The following is a 16,858-nucleotide window of genomic DNA, read 5'->3' as shown; positions in this document are numbered from 1 at the left end:
TATATGTCTCTTTAGGTCGGAACTGGCCCTTTAAGAGTCTGCACAACCTGGTCCAGCAATGTCTTTTTCGACACCTCACCAGTTCCTACTGGTGCTACCACAGCTCCCACTGCAGACACAAACCACCGGCACCTCTGGCTGCCGATCACAAGCCGCTGCTGCTGCCACCGCAACTCCGGCTGCTGCAGAACCTCTTGCTGCAACTGCACTGCATGTAACCACCACAGACTTCGTGGACCCGCCGATCCACAGCAAACTTCATAACCCCGCCGAGTTACCGCCAGATGCCTTCAGTCTTCGTGGCCCCACTGAGCCACAGCAAGTTGATCAGAGAAGAAAAAATACATGGACCCGCCAGTCCACAGCAAACACCTGCACACGTGCTTTATAAGAAAAACACAGTCTCTCACTGACCCCGGTAAGCACAGCACAGACTCCTGTCTGTTACACACCCGGCTTTATAGCCCAAACACAGTTTCTCACTGACCCCGGTCAATATCACACGGACTTCTGTCCGTTAGCTGTTGGTGTCAGCCACACAGGTTCCTGGAACCCTCTTCTCCTTGAAGGTATCCCACAAACAACAGTTCTCACTAACCCCGGTCAGTATTACTCACGGTTGTCAGACCGTTTACTCCTCTGGCTCAGATCAGCCAGCGCTGCCACATGTGCTCCTTGGATTGTTGCCCGCAGTCTAGCACCAATTGAAAGGATTGTACTCAGATGCGTAGGAGGAAACAGGAGGCACATTCTCTTCAATGTCCATGTGGGTTTATTTGCTCCATAAACCATCAAGGCAGCAACAAAAAGGTAAACAGTCCGTACATCAGGCCGACACAGCATTAATGTCCATAGAAGAGCTCTGCTCTCTCAGGCCTGTGGGCACACAGGCTGTGCAATGTCCAGCACACGGGCTCTATCTGAAGCCACGGACACAGAAAGGCTTCTCCTCCCAATACGCAGACCACTCTGTAGTGTCCAGCCAGGACACGTGGAAATCTGTCCACCCTGACAGACTCCCAAACACTTACTACCATGTGCAGCTAAACACACCTCCTTTAGGTAGCCTGTAACCACACCCACAGGTGAGGTAACATCACATGCACTGTCACGTGATCATGACATCACTGCAGGTCCTCAAACTCCTGAAGCGAGAAGGGTACAGTTAGCGCCCCCACTTTGAGGTGAGGTATATGGGTTGCCAGACCCTCCCATCTCTCATAGCTACCCACAACCCGGACCCAGGTGCACTAAACGACATATTTAGTGCTCACGTGCACTAAAGACAAAATACTCCAGGTTGCATCGCAGGGAGCATCCGTCCATGTGACACATATCTCCGATTAACCACGCGACCACCAGTCACACCACTATATATATATATACACTCACTGGCCACTTTATTAGGTACACCATGCTAGTAACGGGTTGGACCCCTTTTGCCTTCAGAACTGCCTCAATTCTTCGTGGCATAGATTCAACAAGGTGCTGGAAGCATTCCTCAGAGATTTTGGTCCATATTGACATGATGGCATCACACAGTTGCCGCAGATTTGTCGGCTGCACATCCCTGATGCGAATCTCCCGTTCCACCACATCCCAAAGATTTCATGTTGTTTACGCCAAATTCTGACCCTACCATCCGAATGTCGCAGCAGAAATCGAGACTCATCAGACCAAGCAACATTTTTCCAATCTTCTACTGTCCAATTTCGATGAGCTTGTGCAAATTGTAGCCTCAGTTTCCTGTTCTTAGCTGAAAGGAGTGGTACCCGGTGTGGTCTTCTGCTGCTGTAGCCCATCTGCCTCAAAGTTCGACGCACTGTGCGTTCAGAGATGCTCTTAGGCCTACCTTGGTTGTAACGGGTGGCAATTTGAGTCACTGTTGCCTTTCTATCAGCTCGAACCAGTCTGCCCATTCTCCTCTGACCTCTGGCATCAACAAGGCATTTCCACCCACAGAACTGCCGCTCACTGGATTTTTTTTCTTTTTCGGACCATTCTCTGTAAACCCTAGAGATGGTTGTGCGTGAAAATCCCAGTAGATCAGCAGTTTCTGAAATACTCAGACCAGCCCTTCTGGCACCAACAACCATGCCACGTTCAAAGGCACTCAAATCACCTTTCTTCCCCATACTGATGCTCGGTTTGAACTGCAGGAGATTGTCTTGACCATGTCTACATGCCTAAATGCACTGAGTTGCCGCCATGTGATTGGCTGATTAGAAATTAAGTGTTAACAAGAAGTTGGACAGGTGTACCTAATAAAGTGGCCAGTGAGTGTGTGTGTGTATATATATATATATATATATATATATATATATATATATATATATATATATATATATATATATATATATATATATAAGTTTTTGGCAAAGCCAGCTTACCGCTTTGAAGAAACCGGAATACATCCAACCTGTGGTTACAGTTCGCACGGAAAACAGATTGGGACAAATCCACACATGTAATGAAAAACTTTTTGTTTCTCCAGCGATCAGTCCAATGGTAGAGTAAAATATACCTTTTATTTCTCCATTAAAAAGTTCCAGATTTCTTCAGTTACAATATTGAATACATTCAATCCTTTATGGGTGACATGTTTCAACACCACGTGTGTCTTCCTCCAGGATATATATATATATATATATATATATATATATATATATATATATATATATATATATATTTATATATAATATATATTATAGTTAGGTCCATATATATTTGGACAGAGACAACATTTTTCCAATTTTGGTTATAAACATTACCACAATTAATTTTAAACAAAACAATTCAGATGCAGTTGAAGTTCAGACTTTCAACTTTCATTTGAGGGTATCCACATTAAAATTGGATGAAGGGTTTAGGAGTTTCAGCTTCTTAACATGTGCCACCCTGTTTTTAAAGGGACCAAAAGTAATTGGACAGATTCAATAATTTTAAATAAAATGTTCATTTCTAGTACTTGGTTGAAAACCCTCTGTTGGCAATGACTGCCTGAAGTCTTGAACTCATGGACATCACCAGACGCTGTGTTTCCTCCTTTTTGATGCTCTGCCAGGCCTTCACTGTGGTGGTTTTCAGTTGCTGTTTGTTTGTGGGCCTTTCTGTCTGAAGTTTAGTCTATAACAAGTGAAATGCATGCTCAATTGGGTTGAGATCAGGTGACTGACTTGGCCATTCAAGAATATTCCACTTCTTTGCTTTAATAAACTCCTGGGTTTCTTTGGCTTTATGTTTTGGGTCATTGTCCATCTGTAGTATAAAACGACGACCAATCAGTTTGGCTGCATTTGGCTGGATCTGAGCACACAGTATGGCTCTGAATACCTCAGAATTCATTCGGCTGCTTCTATCCTGTGCCACATCATCAATAAACACTAGTGACCCAGTGCCACTGGCAGCCATGCATGCCCAAGCCATCACACTGCCTCCGCCGTGTTTTACAGATGATGTGGTATGCTTTGGGTCATGAGCTGTACCACGCCTTTGCCATGCTTTTCTCTTTCCATCATTCTGGTAGAGGTTGATCTTGGTTTCATCTGTCCAAAGAATGTTCTTCCAGAACTGTGCTGGCTTTTTTAGATGTTTTTTAGCAAAGTCCAGTCTAGCCTTTTTATTCTTGATGCTTATGAGTGGCTTGCACTGTGCAGTGAACCCTCTGTATTTACTTTCATGCAGTCTTCTCTTTATGGTAGATTTGGATATTGATACGCCGACCTCCTGGAGAGTGTTGTTCACTTGGTTGGCTGTTGTGAAGGGGTTTCTCTTCACCATGGAGATTATTCTGCGATCATCCACCACTGTTGTCTTCCGTGGGCGCCCAGGTCTTTTTGCATTGATGAGTTCACCAGTGCTTTATTTCTTTCTCAGGATGTACCAAACTGTAGATTTTGCCACTCCTAATATTGTAGCAATTTCTCGGATGGGTTTTTTCTGTTTTCGCAGCTTAAGGATGGCTTGATTCATCTGCAAGGAGAGCTCCTTTGACCGCATGTTTACTTCACAGCAAAACCTTCCAAATGCAAACACCACACCTCAAATCAACTCCAGGCCCTTTATCTGCTTAATTGAGAATGACATAACGAAGGGATTGCCCACACCTGCCCATGAAATAGCCTTGGAGTCAATTGTCCAATTACTTTTGGTCCCTTTAAAAACAGGGTGGCACATGTTAAGGAGTTGAAACTCCTAAACCCTTCATCCGATTTTAATGTGGATACCCTCACATGAAAGCTGAAAGTCTGAACTTCAACTGCATCTGAATTGTTTTGTTTAAAATTCATTGTGGTAATGTCTGTAACCAAAATTAGAAAAATGTTGTCTCTGTCCAAATATATATGGACCTAACTGTATATATATATATTATACACAGAAATTAACCTAATTCAAGTGTAGACTCCACAAGACCCCTGAATGTTTCTTTTAACTGGTATGAAGACTTTAGCAGCAGATCATTTAAAAGAACCTGTGATGACATACATGCAGTGTCATCTGTGGACAGCATGGTGTGGAGGAGAAAATGAGCAGAATGATATATACCGTAAGTTTATTGGAAAAGATTCAGGATCACTTAGATTTTGTTTTATAAAAATAAAATGCAAGTCATACTGAAACTCTGCTCACAAAAAAGTTGATCAACCTGACTAGCTGTTCCTGTTCTATAACATCCTGCCTGCAGATCAGATACCATTTTGAAAGTTGAAGCTTCATAGAACGGACTAGTTTTGCATCATGTCCCACAGACAGAATTGGTATCTACGGAATTTGGAGACAAGTCATCACCTTGAATTCTTAGGTTCACATTGGGTTAGTGGGTGGTCGCTAACGGACAGCGTTGCATGGCGAAAATGTCGCAATTAACGCCGTGCAACGGGTCCGTTAGCGCACCCATTGACAGCAATGTAAATTTCGCCTGTAGCGCATCGCTAGCGCATGCGTTTTTCGGCTCGCGCTAGCGATGTGCCGTTCTTTTGTAGCGCGCCTCGGACGCTGCTTGCAGCGTCCGCGGCGCGCCCGAGATCCGTTCCCCGCTCTTGCAGATCGGGGATCTGCGAGAGCGGGGACGTTAGCGCGATCCCTAAACGCGGCCCCTACAAAAACATTGCGTTAGCGCAATCCGCTAGTGCTAAACGGATTGCCCTAACGCAATGTGAACCTTAGTCATGTTGTTCTAGTCAATCCTGAACATTTTTTGCGGTGTACTCATATTCATGACATACCTCTGAAGTGATGCAAACATAAAGAATTTTATTCATATAGTAGTTATATCACAGGAATAAAATAAATTTAGTTTATTTCTTTGGGCAAAAGTAGTTTTGATGTTTCCACTCCTTCGAGTCTTTATCAAGGAGTCTCAGCAACAGTAATAAATGGGTATGACTTCTACAGCACCAAGTAGAGATGTATAGTACCACTCTCACCCACGTTTTGCTGTTACTGCAACACCTTTCTATAATCTTGGGAAAGTTTAAAAGTCAAAATTACTATTGGCAGAAGCACTGAACAAAATGTATTTTATTCCTGTGATGTAACTACCGTATGAAAAATTACCTTGGAGGCAATTAATTAAGGCTGGTGTTGCACATGCCTCTTAATAATTTGACACATCTTTTCAGTGGTGTATGTCTTGCAAAAAATGCAACTTCAGTCAAAGAGTGGACTAGAATTTTTGGTACAAAAAAATGCCATTTCTCATCTCAGCTCCTGTTCAGCACCCTCTACATCTGCCCATTTTGGCAGAGCTACAACAAGCTGGCATTAAAACACCACCTTTTTATACCAGTTTTCTTTGATGAATCGCTCAGTTTACGTTTGCCTCACTTCAGGAGTGTGCAGTGAATTTGACTAAATGGTCTATTTGCACCCCATCTATTGAATACTGAGTGCTTTTTTCTGGTATGGAGGCCACTGTCATTAGGGAATACAATTTACAATTTTCATGAAGGGGTATACTTGGTCAGCAGCAATGTTTAGGTAAATGGTACATGCTAAAATGATTGCGACATGAATGTCAGCCAAGTATTGCTCAGAACATCACATTTGTTCACATGTTATAAAAGAAACCTGATTTATCAGACCAGGGCATGACACCCATTGCTCCCTGGTCCAGTTTGGTGCTCATTTGCCCAGTGTAGGTACTCCCAATGGAGGACCATAACACCCCAATACACAGAAAGCTGCAATTCGCAAGCTAGTCTTCGTTCCCCACATGAATCAATGAATCTTGGGTGATCTTGACCTTGTCACTGGTTCATGTGTGGTCCTTTCCTGGACCAATTATGCTAAGTGCTAACAACCAAATATCTGGAACCCCACTCCAGACCTTCCTTTTTAGAGGCTCTATGATCCAGTGATCTAGCCATGATGGCGTGATCTTTTCAAAATCCTTATGATTGGCAATTTTTCTTGCTTCCAATACATCAACTTAAAAAATCATCACTTTTCATGTGCCAATTAGGTAAGCAATTTCTGTAGTTCAAATGTTTGTGGATTAATGTTAATGAAAATTATGGTTGATCAGTATTTATATCTATTAATCACCATATCATTTTATGAATAATCTGTCTGATAATCCCTATTAACATACATTTCTAAATCATCCTTAGGATGGCTCAGTTTATCCGCTACAGTTGACCGTGAGATCCAGGAACACTATACTTTAACCATCTTGGCTACAGATACTGGAAATCCAGCCCTGTCTGCAACACAGATTGTTACAGTCACGATTACTGATGTAAATGATGTGTTACCGACATTTAGACAAGCCTTGTATGAAACTGCGATTCCTGAAAACCTAGAGCCAGGACAACATCTGATGAAGGTTGAAGCAGAGGACAGAGATTCAGGTGCCTGATTTCTCTTATGTGTCCAATAAATGGGACTAATGTTTTGGCAACTCTTTCAGTATTCCGGCAATTTATATGATCTGGTTTGACCTATTTCCCAAAATTCAGGACAACTTGTACGTGAAACAGAAAACACAATTACAAAATCCTACAGTTACAGCACGATAGGGGGTTTTGCTATTATGTTATCAATGTCTCTTTGGAAAAAGAAGCTCGGTTTGTGACTATTAATAAGCTTGTATTGCATAAAACTTGGATGACTCAGTAATTCAAAATGCAGTACTCTTTACCTATGTCCCTAACTCATGAAAAGAGGCCAAATCTTAGGCACTGTCTAACGACTGATATAATTTAAAGGGCATTTTCATGTCTCGTGTATGACAGAAAGGTAGGACAGGGTTAAAACCTAGCACCAGAGGTCCTGATTACATGCAACTGGCTAGCTATGATTAGAGCCAGGCTTTGATTCCAGTTGGTGTTCAGTCAGTTGGGGGAAGCTGAGCAGTCTGTGTGTTGGAGCTGGTGAGTGACCAGCAAAGGTGAGCTGTTCGGGAGGTGAACACTTTTCTGTGGTAGTGAAGCTGGAGAGAAGCCAGTGTTGATTTACAGATTGTGCCTGAGAAAACTAATGCCCGTGTTGTTGTGTGAGAACTGTGTGGCTTATTATACAAGCTGGGCTTAAGAAAAGCTGTAATGCTTTATTTTCTTAGGCTGGAAGAGCATTTTAATTTGAAGTGTGTAGAAATGCAATAAACCTTACCACCTTGTTTTGCACCAAGACCCTTGCCTGTACTGAGTGCCTACTGCTGAGCAATGTGAGCATAAATCCCTACACCTGCTATAAACCTCCTTTTTAAGACCAGAATTATATAATAATTATTTTCTAATACAGATATAGCTTTCCATAAACAAGAAAGTAGTTATTATGCAGAAAGTTAACACTTAAAGAGGATCTGTCACCGTGTGAAATGTGGCAAGCTTTTGCTCTTATTTTATCTTATTTATTGTCAATGCACCATACGATTCCCCGTCTTACCATAATTACATGGAAAAATTTAAAGAGACAAAAATGTCATACTCTGGAACAGCGGGAATAAAATTACGTATACAATGGTGACAAGTCCTCTTTAACATAAGCCTTTGAATTCTTATAATTAGGCGTCAAGTTACACTTTTCCGCATTGTGATATTTACGTCAATTTCAGAAAAGCTGCAATATTTTTATTATAGTCTGACCACCACCATACTGATACATAGCTTTATATCCCTTGTTTCCTATTCACAGCCATACAGGGAAAGTAGTGATATAGAAATCTGCACTAGCAAAGATTTTCTCTTCACAGGTGATTTAAATAGAAAAAATAAGTTTCTTTAGAATAAGTGCTACAATTAAAAAGATAAAGATAAGACACCTGTATGAATATGAGAGGGAGACCTGACCTGCTGCAAAAAAGTGCAGTATTTATCTAAAAATTCTGTCCGGAGCCATTGAGTTTCTGCACATGTCCACATCACAGTTTGCTGCTCATCAGTGAAAATTAAACAACGCATAAGTAAAATCTAAACAATCATTAGTTTTCGAGGATCATTATATTTGTAGACACTTTGAGGCATCTAGTTTCTGTGAATACATATTAAAGGGGTTCTCCAAGACCTCTAAATTAATTTAACATGGGCCTAAAAACTACCAGACAGGTAGTTGCTAACACTGGCAACTACCTGCCTGTTCTACCTAGTCCCTGCTCTGAGCATTCACCTACCACTCCTGCCGGCGAATCAGCTGCTCTACATTAATAGAGTGCTCTTCTTCTTCAGGACTGCTTGGCCAATGGGGTATGGCTGCTGAATTCATGCTAAGGCTAGGTTCCCATTGCGTTAATGGGATAGCGCTAACGGACAGCGTTGCACGGCGAAATTAACGCCGTGCACCGCGTCCGTTAGCGCTCCCATTGCCGGCAATGTTAGAGCGCATTGCTAGCGCGTGTCATTTTCGGCACGCGCTAGCGATGTGCCGGTCTTTTGTAGCGCGCCTCGGACGCTGCTTGCAGCGTCCGCGGCGCGCCAGAGGTCCGTTCCCCGCTCTCGCAGATCGGGGATCTGCGAGAGCGGGGACGTTAATGCGACCCCTGAACGCGGCCCCGAAAAAGACATTGCGTTAGCGCAATCCGCTAGCGCTCGCGCTAAACGGATTGCACTAACGCAATCTGAACCTAGCCTAAATGGCAGCTCTCTTCCTGCAGTTAGACAGAGGGGAGCCGACTGTTAATCAGCATGATGTCGCAGTCACGTCCCGTTAATGGAGCACAGCGGAAGAGAAGCCGCTTATCTGTCGACATGATGTCAGCGGAAGCAGCTGAATCGCCAGCAGGAGCAGTCCATGACCGCTCTGGGCTGGCAGAGATCTGCACCGGGCACAATAGGCAGGTTGTTAGTTACCTGCCAGTTAGTTCCTAGGCCCATAGTGAAAACATTTAATAGTCCTGGACAACTCCTTCAATTAGAGAGAAGGTTTGCAGGCTTAGCCTTGGTTTCTTTTGAAACAAGCCATGATTTTATAAAGCCGGTATATGGCTGGAATATAACTAGTGATTTCGAATATTGGCAAATTATGGATTATAATAGCTGTATTTATTATTTTCATTAATAAAATATGTTTAAACCCCGACTTCACCTACAATATGTAGGAATGTAGCACATTTACTTTGTCGGCTCTTTTTTTAAAATAAAACACAATGCCCAGCTAGATCATTGCAAAACAGACACAAATGGTGCCCTATAAAACCCATTGACTTATAGGGTCTGTTTGTTCAGTCAAAGAGTCTGCCATTTTGACCTGCTCATGTTTTATCTGACGGTAAACAAAACACTAATTTACTTAGGGTGCTTATTTACGCCATGCCTTTCTCTTCATCTATTATTATGTATAAATAATAGTGGAAATAATATGTGTAAATACTAGTAGTAATAGAGCTAGTAAATGGCTTGTGTAGCTTCATATTCCATCTTTCTACTTTACAGTATCCAATAACAATTCAGTAGTTCAACATCCAGTGACTATATCACGACTGTCCACTGTGTGGCACTGTTGCCCAATCTTCTGTTACTTTTTCGTCTGTTATTATTTTTTTTTTTATGTAACCACAAATTCTAAAATATTAACCTCACTACAATTCTGCTTTTTCATGCTCTTAATAAAGCACCTAGGGGTTCGTTATGCTTTCAGTATATCATCAGTGGACTATGTGTAGGCATTTTTGGGTCACTTTTTGTGTTATTGGGCACAGGACAAATATTAGTCAACAATGTGATATGTATTTTATTTATGCTTTTTAAATGTATGCTAAATGCTTAACATATTGTGAAACACTTTATAAATGCAAGAAAAAATTACAAAGTAATAAACAAAAGAAGAATTCAAACAAGAGAAGTGAGGAATTAAAGGTAACAAAAGAGCCCTTCCACTAAGGCCTTGTTCACATGGAGTTTTTTGCAGAGATTTCAGAGCAGAAACTGAGCAGGACTTCCAAAGTTTTAAGGAGTGTCCAGTTTTAAAGGGGAGAGTTTCTGCTCAGTTTCTTCTCTAAAACCTCCTAAACATAACCTGCCTGTGTGCACATTGCCCGTAGCTATGTTCAGACTGAGTTTCTCAAGGAGTTTTTTTGTAGCAGATCCTCTTCAAAATTCTCCTCAAAAACAATTGGAAAACTCTTTTTATAGGAAATGCAAATGATATAAATATAAAGTATTTTGGAGCTTTTTTTTCTAAAAGAGGTTCTGAAAAATATCTGGTGGAAAAGAAAGGTGCATGTCACTTCTTTCCCGTGGACCCTACAGGAAACCTCTTCAAACTAAGCATTGTCAACTGAAAAGGCTGCAATGAACGCTTCAGCGAAAAAATTTCCGAACAGCTTAAAAACCACCTCAGGGAAAAAAAAAAAACCTCCTCAAAATGCAGATTTTTCCATTTGAAAGATTTGAGATTTTTAAGCGACTAAAAACTTCTTGTGACCCCGGCCTAAGAGTTCACCGCTCATCAATGTTTATGCCCCCTTATAAACTCACATTCTAATAATCTCTTTGGAGATTTCAGATGATGGCCATAGACATGAGATATTTATCTACAGATAATTGGCAGACACAGATTAGTAACATAAATATTGTGAGTATGACAACAGCAAACACAAGAATCTCAGAAAATCTTACCATATTTAAAGGAACTCTGTCACCAGATTTTTGCCACCTAATCTGAGAGAAGAATAATATAGAGACAGAGACCCTTATTCCAGTGATGTGTCACTCACTGGGCTGCTTGCTGTAATTTTGAGAAAATCACTATTTTAGTAGATTTATTAGTCCTCTTCTGATAATCTCCTGCCGATCCTCCATATTCATCAGCTCTCTATAATCCCATCACCACCACTGATTGGCAGTTTTCTGCCTATCCACAGGGTACACAGAAGCTGCCAATCAATGATGTGGGCGAGGTTATACAGAGCTCAGCATGTAGAGCACTGCTAAATCTGCAGCAGATAAAACAGTATATAATGAAAACAGTAGCATGCAGCTGAGTAGGTGACACATAGCTGAGGCACTGGTCTTTGCACCTACATCACGATGCTGTCAGATGAGGTTGCAAACACCTTTAATTGGACTTTCCAATGGTCAGCTTTACCGCTCTGGAGGATTAGCACGTCCCATGATCTCGGACCCCAGCTAGCTTTAGCTTGAGAACCATTTCAAACATAGATTTTGTCTTATAGATTTCTACAACTATATTTCTATTTGTATAAATAAGTGTTGGTGCTCTATGAAGTGACCTTTCCCTGTGATTCCCTTGTCAGGAGTCAATGCTGCGCTCACATACCACGTCTTGCCAGGCCCAGCACATGCCTATTTCAGAATAAATCCTGATACTGGAGAGATAATCACAGCTGCGACATTAGACAGAGAGAAGCAGGATCAGTATATTATTAAGGGTAAGTCCTATACATCATTATGTGTATTAGTCCGTGGGGTCACATCAAGGCCATTGTAGAACAATGTGCAGGATATTGGAGTATTGCGAGTGATCCTGTCCTCTCCCACAAGCGACTGTACACTGTGGACCGCAACAAGTGAATAACACATTGAAAAATCGCTTCAACTTTAATGGAATAATCCTGACATTACTCAAGACAATTAATTCTGTTTGTAAATGTCATTTTCCATACAGTACCAAAAAATACACTCACGAGAAAGGCCTCTAAGAGTTGGTTGGAGCCTGAGCTTTCCTGGCAATGCTGCCACTCCCTTTTTAACAATATGTCTGTCATGTGAAAACCTGCAGATATGGGGTTAATCTTCAGGGTAATTGCGTTCTGAACCTGCACTTAGAAACCTGCTGCCGAGAGGAAATGAACGTTATTCCTCCCAGCAGTGTTTGGGTTTCAGTCACAGAGGCGGTGTCGGTGCGGCTTCAGTCTCCGCCCTGTGTATAGAGAGTGGTGGTTGTAATCGCTCCCCTGGGGGCTCAGATACAGCCGCCGCTCTCTATCCCCAGAGTGGTGACTAAACCAGTGCCACCGCCCTGACTGAAAGCCGAACGCTCCTGGGAGGAATAAAGTTCATTTCCTACCACTAGCGGATCTCTAAGTGCCGGCACTGGGCAGGATGAGAACACTCTTAACCTGTGTGAAAAAAACTCTCCCTTGTAGTTGGAAGTACCTCAGTATAAGTACAGTCTGAAGTCTGGACTATTACATGAGAACATATTTGTATTTTACAACTGTATAACTCATTCTTGTTTTGACTTATGCTATTTATTAATATGAAGAACATTTGTTCTTTATTTTCCATTGACACCTTTAAGTCACTATACTCTATCCCATTACTTAGCTGACTATGTAATTACTGTCATTTCTTCCTGATTAGTAATGGTGACAGATGGCGGATCACCGTCCTTCTCCAGTTCAGCGACAATTGTGTGTACAGTGCTGGACGAGAATGATAACGCTCCTGAGCTTCTATTTCCTGAGACTGAGATCCAGGTCCCAGAAAACCAAGATCTGGGAATAATTCACAAAGTGTTGGCCGTAGACAAGGATGCTGGCAACAATGGCAGAGTACTATTCCAAATAATTGGTAATTAATGACGCTTGCTTAACTGTCTGAGCAGATGTTTAAATCAGCATTGCTTTCAGGATTTTACTAGCACGGAGCTGTTTATTATGTTAGACATCTCAGGAACGTTCTTCTTTTTCTTTTTTCTTTTATATATCACATAATTTGATCTAGTTTATGTATATGTATGAACTTGTATGTATGCCCTTTTCTATAGAAACTCAAAATATTGGATGATAATGACAATGAATAGATCCAAACTGTACATCCTGTTATTTATCATGGATGTCTATTATTAATGTGATGGTAATTATTTAGACATAGAAGATGCCTCATCCTCTTCAGCAATATTGTGCTCATGTAGTCAAAATGAATTATTCACTGAGCAAAAAATATCTAATATTAACTACTTACGGACTGCTCATAGACTATAAGCATCTGGGCGGCCCGCATTATACAGTGACAATCTAAGATATCTCTGCGTAAAGTAGAAGCTGCTCATCTTGTCTTCCTGCTGGAGCAGGGAGCTGACAGTCAGACACAGCCAGACTTGACATTTCGAAGGCACAGAGGCATTAATACCATCTCTGCCTTCCTGATCACTGTATACACAATGCTGTACAATCACTGTGTATACAATATAGGAAGCACTGACAGTGCTTCCTCCTCTGGGCCCAGTGATCACTGGCTGTATGGCGGAAGCAGGAGCTGCTGGGTCCTAGTAGACCCAGTCATCTCTGTTATAGAGCCAGAAGACTGAATGTCAACTGTAACTGAGGCTACTATACCAAACCTAGTTACACATGAAATAAGATAAAAAACTCTTTAACGGTATGTGCACACGCTGCGGAATCTGCTGCAGATTTTTCCGCAGCGGATTTGGAAAATCCGCAGTGCAAAACCACTGCGGTTTTCACTGCGGATTTCATCGCGGTTTCTTCTGCGGATTCCTCTGCGGGTTTTCAACCGCACTTTCTTATTGGTGCTTGTTGAAATCCGCTGCGGAATGCGCACAAAGAAGTGACATGCTACTTATTTTTTTCCGCAGCATGTGCACTGCGGATTTTGTTTTCCATAGGTTAACATTGTACTGTACACCGCATGGAAAACTGCTGCGGATCCGCAGCGTTAAATCCACTGCAGATTCGCAGCAAAATCCGCAGCGTGTGCACATACCCTAAAAGTTGCAATGCTCCAAAGGTTCTCTAAGACATTATGGGAGGCACAATATGAGAAATAAATGAAAAATAAATAAAAAAGCAAAACATAACAATAAAACCCTCTACCAACTCAAATTGCTGTTACTAGTCCCTCCCATATGGGAAAAAAATGTTACATTTTAAAAAGAATTTTAGTTGTCCGTTGTTGCCATAAAAAAAAAAAAAATATTCAATACAGACACATTTTTTTTTATTTCCCACCATTATCTCCTGATAACATAAAAATTAGACTCCATGTATCACCAAAAAAGGATTTAGAAATTATTTTTATATTTGAGGGAGAAAAAAATGATCAGGTCTTTAAACTGCCTGTTTTAAAATAAATGCTAAAATCGCCACTTCAAATTTATCTCTAAATACTCTAAAAGAGCAGCACAAAAAAGATGACCGCCCCTACAGTTTTCCCCAGAAAGTATAATAAAAAGATCTGATTTCACAAAATAAAACAAATTAGAAAAGAATATTTAACAGTTTTTAATTAGTAAAAAGTATCTAGATTTATTTAGTAAAAATATATAGGTATTTCATGTAATTTCAGTCTCTCGTGCAGCTGGAATTATTTTTGTTCAGTGACACTTCAGACACCTGGGCCTACACAACACTCCTAATTCTCAGGATAGTCTCAGAAGTACAACTGACCAGCATGAAAATCAGAAGTAGGAAGCCTCAAGTCTGCATTTTTCAGAACAGAATAAAAAAAAATTCAAGATATTGCACTCCTAAATATTGACATTATTTTTTCATATCTGGGATATGCCTCTTTGACCAAACCAATGTAGAGTCCAGCCTTTCTATGTCTATTTCCCCAGGATTACCTCCGGCAGTCCCACAGATAATTAATTGTGCAGAGGCGCAAAGGCCTGTTCTTGGGATTGCTAGGGGTCTCAGTGTCCAGACCCCAGCAATCAATAAGTTATAACATTTAGGTACAATCCCTTAAAGGGAACCTATCATCAAGATTTATACCAAAAGAGGTATTAGGAGTTCTTTAGCAGCCTCATAATACCCCTTATTGATGCCTGTATCAGCCCTAAACACTTAATATACTGTATGTGTTTAAAAATTACATTTTATTGATACTGCTCTCACTGCCAGCAGTCACCAGACTAATCCGAGTTTCAAAGTTTTAAGGTTGAGGGCAGACATGAGTCCATCGAGTTCTACCTATAACCTAACATGATGATCCAGAGGAAGGTAAAAACCCCATGAGACAGATGCTAATTGCCCCATATTAAGGGGAAAATACCTTCCCGTCTCCACTTATGACAATCATACTGGTTCCCTGAATCAATGTCCCATCACAGAATTCAGTGTCCATAAATTGTAATACTATATTTTTCAAGAAAGGCATCCAGGGCCTGCCTGTGATTATGATTATATAAACAAGACCCAGCACTCAACTTAGCGGTGAAGGAATATAAAGGATTTTATTCATCCCAGTGTAAGCCAAACGTTTCGGTCCCTAACCGGGACCTTTATCAATGACATATGTGAGGAGTAGCGTGATGATAGATGGCTGTGTTTAGCCAAAAGTAAATGCCTCGGGGAGGAATAGAATGAAGACTGGACTAAACCTGAGTCCTGATGGCCGCGGCATCTTGTGCTGGGTCTTGTTTATATTGTCATTATGGTTTGGGAACCTACCCAGGCACCACTACATTAGCTGTGCACACGACGTTCGTACTACTATTGTGATTATGATTAAACCTTCTTTCCACTAGACATAAGGGATGCCCCCTTGTCACCATGGCAGGACAAGGTGTAGAAAGATCATTAGAAATATCTTTGTACTGTCCCCTCATGTATTTATACATTGTAATAAGATCGCCCCTGAGCCTTCGTTTTTCCAAACTGAATAACCCCATGTTTGATAACCTGTCTTAGTACTGCAGTTTTCACACATTCCCTTAATAATGTTGATCGCTCTTCTCTGCACCCGTTCTAGTTCATCTGTGTCATTCTTATACACTGGAGTCCAAAATTGTAGACATTTTTCTAAGTGTGGCCACACTAGTGACTTGTATAGAGGCAAAACTATGTTCTTGTCATGAGTGTCTATCCCATTATTTTCTTTGTCTTGGCAACAGCTGCCTGGCACTGGTCATTAAAGTTTACTTTGCGGTTCACCCATACACCCAAGTCTTTTTCAGCGACAGTTTTATCCAGTGTTTTACCCTTTAGGACACAATTATACATCAGTACTACAAGGTGATGGGAACACTCACACAGCAATGTGGATGACATCCTGGCATGTGCGGAATGACCAGGGAAGAAGAGAAGAAGCCATCCCTCTTCTCCTCCTCCATGCTTTCCCCTCACATGCCGGTATGTCAGTCACACTACTGTGGGCATGCTTCTACCAAGCAGTGGCCCTGATTCACAGCTACTCCAGACCAGTCCGGTGACTGCAGGCAGGGAGAGCAGGAACAATTAAGCTTAGTTTCTTATATTTTGCGTTTAGGGCTAATACAGGCATCATTAAAGAAGTATTAGGAGACTGATAATGTGGCCCTAATACCACCTAGTAGTAAATCCTGATCTCAGGTTCTCTTTACGTTTTAAGTCTCTATGTGTCAATCTAAACTGCTATATAGGCAAATGGGATAGCAAACACAGTCACCCCTACATCTACAGTCCTGAGATCTAAGCAAAGGAAGAGAATATTAGGAAAAACCAAACATTGAATGC

At 41.3% G+C, this 16,858-nt stretch overlaps 1 protein-coding gene across 1 annotated transcript in view; it reads left to right on the top strand.

Moving 5' to 3' along the window:
- Nucleotides 1-16,858, top strand: part of DCHS2 (dachsous cadherin-related 2) — a 427,667-nt gene that overhangs the window by 377,010 nt on the left and 33,799 nt on the right. Inside the window, exons 10-12 of the mRNA XM_077279369.1 lie at nt 6,612-6,851; nt 11,693-11,827; nt 12,762-12,971. Coding sequence (XP_077135484.1) covers nt 6,612-6,851; nt 11,693-11,827; nt 12,762-12,971 — 585 coding nt within the window. The remainder of the gene's footprint in view (nt 1-6,611; nt 6,852-11,692; nt 11,828-12,761; nt 12,972-16,858) is intronic.

This window comes from Ranitomeya variabilis, chromosome 1 (assembly GCF_051348905.1).
Source record: "Ranitomeya variabilis isolate aRanVar5 chromosome 1, aRanVar5.hap1, whole genome shotgun sequence".
Taxonomy (NCBI): domain Eukaryota; kingdom Metazoa; phylum Chordata; class Amphibia; order Anura; family Dendrobatidae; genus Ranitomeya; species Ranitomeya variabilis.
This window is presented reverse-complemented; position numbering and strand designations above follow the sequence as displayed.